The following is a 6,755-nucleotide window of genomic DNA, read 5'->3' as shown; positions in this document are numbered from 1 at the left end:
TAAATGTTGATTTGATATTTTTGTTTATGGTGTATTTTATAACGATGCATAGAAATCTAGGGAGAAATAAAGTATTCTAGCTATCCTATTATATATTTTTTCCTCCTTCGATTATGGAAAGGCTATTTCAGCGATTCGTTGAAATTTTATTTTACAACAAGTCAGAGAAACATGGGTTTAAGTATAAATTAAGTTTCCTAAATTCTAACTTTGTTATGTTTTTCAATACTGAAATCATATTTTTATATTTTGAATCTACTGAGAAGAGGTGAATACAGACCTTGGACACGATAAATATCGAGTTATAAATTTTGCATTAATTTAAATTGAATACATTGTGTATTAATTTTTGTACCCTCTGGAAGGATTGCGTAATTAGAATATGCATTTAGGGACTATTGTCGTGTCACTGTCATGTCATTTTTTACTTTTGTTTCTTTTAAAATATACAACATAATTTGTTTTCGATAGTTTAGCAAATTTATTTCAGATAATAATTCTGCTACACTTTAAATCCGGTGAATGATGACCAGACTGCATAAGCATATTTTCCTTCCCGACCATTTGTTCTTATCCAGACTTTATCTTTCTTCTTCATATTTATAACAGCAGATGAAGATCCGGATGCCCTACTAGAACTACCTGACACACCGTCAGCATTATTATAACCAATAATTTTACCATTGAGAACAATCTGAGTGTGGAAGTATTTTCCATCTGTAGTCAGAATCGTCCAGTTGAATACGTAGAGTCCATCCTCGGGTGCTGTGAATTTACCGGTTTTAGCATTATAAGCATTTCCAGAGTTTTGTGTTACTCTCCCAAAAACAACAACAGCGTAATTACCTAGGTTTGCCTGATCTTTCGACATCAGTGCATGAAAAGCGATGTTTTCTATCAGAACAAATAATGAAGATAATCATTTAAATGTATCTTAAAACAGACGATTAAATCTTAGATGATTTTTTTTTTGCGTTTTGCTTTTTGGTATTTCTGTAAACATTATAAAATGAATGGCATAATTTCAATATTAAAAACAGCTCTTTGGATTTACTTTTTCTATCTTCAGCTTCTCTTATTAGTATAGCAATATACCCTTACATGTATCATCTCCATATTAAGTGTGTCTCCCTGTTGATTCGATACGTAAAATCAAGCTCTACGTTCGGCCATTTTTTTTTCAAACGAGGCAAGCAATGGACAAACAAGTTGACGAAAAAGAATATCAAAAGCCCAGTTAAACACAATAATTTTACAAGTTCTATGGTCGATGTAACCAAGCTGGCTTTAAGCCAGCACATAGATATATCTGGACATTTTTAATTTTCGATTGTTCTATAGGACATTTGTTATTTTAATTTTAATTTATTCATTCTGAAAGCCATAGATAGAAGTATTTGAAGATAACACTATCGAAAAATTTGTTTTAAATATCACTATCGTGCTATAAGAACATACTATATTTATTGAAATAAGTAATACACAATCTATTATGCTTAAAACCTGCAACAACAATAAAAAGTAGGAGCAGAGGAAAAGCATTGGAGGTGGGATCAGGTGCCATGTAGGAGTGAGCATCCTCTGCCGACTGGTCACAACCTTCATGTGCTCCTTGTCATGATTAGAAAGAAGGATATGGAGATAACGAACAGTATTCAATATCAAAGACCATAAAACAATACAAAATAGGAGCAGAGCAAACACGGACCTCCGAAATAGTGCCATGGAGGAGTGAGCATCCCCTGCTGACCGGTCACACCCGCCGTGTGCTCCTTGTCATGATCGGGAAATAACGAAAAATCCGTCGTCAATTCAGTGTTTAAGTAATGTACTAACAATTAGTATGAAGAACGCCAGACAGCATTTGAATCAGTGATAAATTGTATTAACTGATAATTTTATCATTTTATCGACCATAGAACTTTCGAAATGGTGACTTTAAACTAGAATGCTGATATTCTTGTTTCATCAACTTGCCTGTCAATAATTTACCTCGTTTTAGAAATCGTTCATACGTAAAGCATATTCTTGCGTATCGAATCAACTGAGATATATACGTTCCGTATACAGGTGATGAAGGTATGTTGCTGCATAAGTAAAGGAAGTTGGCGATAGAAAAGTTAAAGTCATCATGTGTATCATATAGCTTGTCAATTTAGTGTAAATAATAGACTAACAATTAGTATGAAAAACGTCAGTCAGGATTTGACTATGAGTGGGTTTGAGTCGCTGAGTTTAACTCCTTAATACATTAGTTTAAATTATTTCAAAAAGCAAATCATGGTCACATATTAAACTTCATGGTTTATTGACAGTTATACTTATACATAGATTTTGTGGTCACATACGACGTTACGCAGCTAGGTAAAGGACGCTCATGAATAGGAAATGTGTCTTAAAATATTGCGCAAAAATCGATATGATATTGATATCTTTTTTTATTAGCATGAGTTTTAATTTACTGAGAATTGTACTAATGCATATGTATGTATGGGGTCTTAACCGAGTTCGGCCAAAGCGACTTAATGTACATCAGCTGTTTGTCATGTGACATGGTTAAAATTAGAAAAAATATGATTAGATATAAAGATCTTTAAAGTTCAAAGATATACGGATAATTTTTCACCAAGAAGTTCATTGTGTTTTCTTAAAGCTAAATTTCTTAACCCGAAAAGTGCTGGGAGCAACTCCCCCATGCCCAAGAATTATGTAAAATTTAACAGTCTTTTGATAAACTTCGTGCATTTACACTATACGCATTGAAATAATGTAAAATTACAGAAAAATCATCAGCGCACAACTTGCTCCCGGCACTTTTCAAAATAGTAGGGACAATAGCTTCATGTGTATGAAATAATCATATTTTATAGTTAAGTGGATATCGTTGAACTTTTGAGATTTTCGAGGGGTTGTGCCTGTGATTATAGTATGTTTGTGTATAAAAGAGCATTAGTGCGGTTTTATAAGAGATCTATCCGTTATCAGTTTAATAAGACTGTCTGTCAAATATTGATTAATGCATTCAAAACTATACTTTTATTAAATTTCATTTACAAGATTCAATAATAGTTCGATCTGCGTCTCAAGTGCAGAGAAACTGCGTGTCAAACTAGTCTATGACGACATATCTGTCAGTACAGCGAGATCAAGTTGGGTTTAATTTTACATTCAAATAGTGTTGTAATGACAAGATAAGTTACACATTAATTCATGTTTAGAATAATAAGGAGAAATCACTGTACGAAAAAGTATACGAAAAAGAAATTATTATTTATTAGCCGAGATTCATTCGTGCAGTTTCACCGTGACGTCATAATTGATTTTCCGAAGCTCTGCATAGACTGATATACGTTTGGCAGCCATTAACCTAGCTGCGTATCTAACCACAAAACTAACAATATCTTTAGCTCGAATCGTCGTGGTCAGATAGAAATTCGAAACATTGTTAACACAAGATACATGGTGTGTGTTTTGATTTAGTATGTTTGTCTAAGCGTTTATGATAATTAATTTTTAAATTAAGTCAAAAGTATTTTTCAAATAAAGTAATTAAATACCTTTTTTTATTCCTGAACAGTTTTTAGTTCTATATCCCATCCCTCTACAAACTGTGTTGTACTTGATGTATTTATCAATGAAGTCTTGCGTGCCCTCTTTTGCCCAGACTTCAGACAGTATGCATACAACAAGAACAGTGGCTTTCAGCATACTCATCCTATCAAAAGGCATTGTAAAAAAAGAAAGAAACTTATTTAAAGATATATTTCCAATCGGCCAGGCGACACCAGAAAGCCTGTTTCTTATACAACTACATAATAGATTGTGAATAATAACTTACATATATGATATCATATTTTGTTAAAAGATTTCTGTTTGCTGCCAAATTTAGCCTTAAATCTTTAGTCGCTGTATCTATATATCATTTAAAAGTATTTAAAAGGTAATTTGATAATTGTATTTTTTTTTCAAATTAAATATTTGTATATAAAAGTATTCTTCACGATTTCACATATTGATAAATTATGTGGTGTGTAAATAAACAAGTGAATTTTTTTCCTCTTTTCTTTATTAAATAAAGTTTAATTTTAGAAAAGAACATACCTTTTATGATCAAGACAAAAATATTTTTGAATCGTTGTAACTTCTTTTTATATGTTATAAGGTTTTTGTAATATCTAAAGGTATGAATCATTTTGACAAGGGTGGTATTTGGGATACTTTAAACTGAAATGTGTTTTCTACGGTTACCGTAATAAAATTAAGTATGAATGTTTGATTTATTTACAAAATCCTTGTTCTTTGTCAGCATTGTCATTTGTCACTAAATGGATTAAAGACTCAATTTTAACCAGTCAACCAATGCCTCAATAACGTGTCTTCAAGAAAGTGAGAGCGTATCAATGTGTCCTCCTTCCCTTCTGAGAATTTTCAATAGACACGACTACTTATGAAAAACTCATAATCTTCCAGCGTATTCTATCCATTTTCATGTAAAGGATATCTTTTTCTGCTATTTTCAGTTGTTGAGATTGCTTCTCGTCGGTATATGAAAATACTATTATTTTATGTGTGGGGGTTGCAAACATTCTGTTTGCCTTTGGTGGCTACTCCTTCTTGTTTTGTATATATTAAAATATCATTTTTGGATAGTTTGGTGAAAAGTTTTATGTTGTATTTTATTTTGTCAAAGTTTTGTAAAGTTATGTAACAGGGGAGATCACTTTGTCATATTCAGGGATTTTATAAAAGCAACTTGTCATGTCAGTATTGTCTAGATCTCCCCTTAGATTGTTTTTGTTATCATTATATAGAATGATAATATTTGATGTATTGTCATCTAATAAATGACAATATTCACACAATTCATGTGTTATGTTACATTTGGATAGTTGACCGGTAGGATATGGAACTTTGTCAGATCACCAATATTACATCAATTCTATTATTTTATTTCACTTTTATTTCACTTGTATTTTTAAACATGGTCCGAAGTGGGCAATGTGTTTTCTTTTACAAAAAAAATATTGAAGATATATATCATTTTCACGTAGTAAATATTTAAAAATTTCTTTGTAATTTGAAAATACTTTAATTCTATTTCACTAATATTTTTTATACGTAGAGGGGAAATCTCTAAACTTTAAGAAAATCAAGTAAATATTTAAGATATCGAAATCTTGTAAAACGCCTCAATTCATGTTTTATGATAAATTGATCATGTAAATTTGTAAGCGACATTAATTTTGATTATTGATACATGTACGTCAAGTGCCTTGTTTTGAATAAGAATGGTACATAACTTTTTTTCAAAACGAAAATATTGACAAGAAGTTGAATACGTAATTATATTTCATGCTGAAGTAAGTAGTTTAATTTCTAAAGTTATAAATCATTTTCACAGAAATGATACATGTGTTTGAAAATACATTTGTAGGAAAAGATTTCCGTTGTAATTAAATTAAGTTTAGGACAGCTTAGTTTATCTATAAAAAAAAAAATACTCGTTCGTCCTTCTTCTAGAACAAGGCAGTTTACAAAGATAGGACCCTCACATTTACAAATGAAACAAAAATCCAATAAATCTGCCTTGAAAATTGATTTCAAAACTAAAACCGGGTGCACTATGCTACTATAAAAGCAAAACAGAAATTCGTGATTTATGGTATTTACTACTGTATAATTATATCGATTAATTGAACCTTTCTGATATTAAACACTGCTTTATATGTAGCAGGTTGACTGAAAAAATTAACACGCAACATCCTACTGCTATAAAAAGAAGATATAATCAGGGTTCCTCAATCTTCTGAGTAAAAACATCCGTTCTAGAGAAATATAGAGGGAAATACCATGAAAACAACTGCTAACTGAGTTCAATAATCAATTCCTGTTTTTCAATCCGTTCTAAAGTTTTGCGCCGTTGTTTTTGTTAACAATGTAGAGATAGATATACCGGTGGTATTTGATTTATATTCTAATCCAGCACCATCTAAAGTGATTTTTTTTTACTATCAAAAATTTATGAAGAGTACCATCTATGAAAAACTGACCAATATACAAGGAAAGCAACACAGAATAAAAAAAAAACATGTGGTTATTTAATTGTTTCATCAATTTGACGAGTAAAATGAATCTGTTCGTGAGAAATATAGAAAGTTATATCAGACGAATAATGGAAAGCTAAAAAAAAACAATAACCCAGTCCTGTTTGTCAGTCCGATCTAATGACATAAACAATATCTTTAACATTGTAAAGATTCATATCATTTTTTTCCAATTTTCAATCTACCACTCCCTAAAGAGGTCAATCTAATGTTATAAAACAGTATTATTTACAATGTGGAGATAAACACAGTATTTTCTTTGAATTTCATTCCAGTATTGGTAAATACATGTGAAAGTCGAAAACTGGAAAACCATTTGTGTAAGAAATAATATTGGAAAGCCAAATTAGATTGGAATGCATGTGAATATTCAATTCAACTTTGTGTGCAATCAAAATCATAGAGAACTTCAAAGTTTGTCAAGAAGAAAGATACTGATTTTTTTTTTTTTAAATCCCTAATTAATTGAATACCACATTGATCATTGTTCACACATAGCATTACATACTTATAAGTTACACTTAATAACATCAGAATATGAAATAAAGTATATGGTTTTCTTGAATTGCTCCATCTGCTTTCACATAATCTGGTGGGTCTTTTAAAAGCTAGATACGATTAGTAAATAACAAAGATCTATGTTTATCCGCA

At 30.8% G+C, this 6,755-nt stretch overlaps 1 protein-coding gene across 1 annotated transcript; it reads right to left on the bottom strand.

Annotated features, from left to right (window-relative positions):
• Positions 1-502: 502 nt before the first annotated feature.
• On the bottom strand, positions 503-3,714 carry LOC134250938 (heavy metal-binding protein HIP-like). Its single transcript, XM_062733302.1, has 2 exons — positions 3,558-3,714; positions 503-894 (listed from the first exon to the last, which is right to left on the bottom strand). Exons 1-2 carry the CDS (start codon positions 3,712-3,714, stop codon positions 503-505), a joined length of 549 nt encoding a protein of 182 aa, XP_062589286.1.
• Positions 3,715-6,755: the final 3,041 nt, after the last annotated feature.

This window comes from Saccostrea cucullata, unplaced genomic scaffold, assembly GCF_032062105.1.
Source record: "Saccostrea cucullata isolate Sc308-1 unplaced genomic scaffold, CSIRO_AGI_Scuc_v1 ctg2706, whole genome shotgun sequence".
In the NCBI taxonomy this organism is placed as follows: Eukaryota; Metazoa; Mollusca; class Bivalvia; order Ostreida; family Ostreidae; genus Saccostrea; species Saccostrea cuccullata.
Note: the sequence above shows the minus strand (reverse complement) of the source record. Positions and strands in the feature narration are given on the sequence as shown.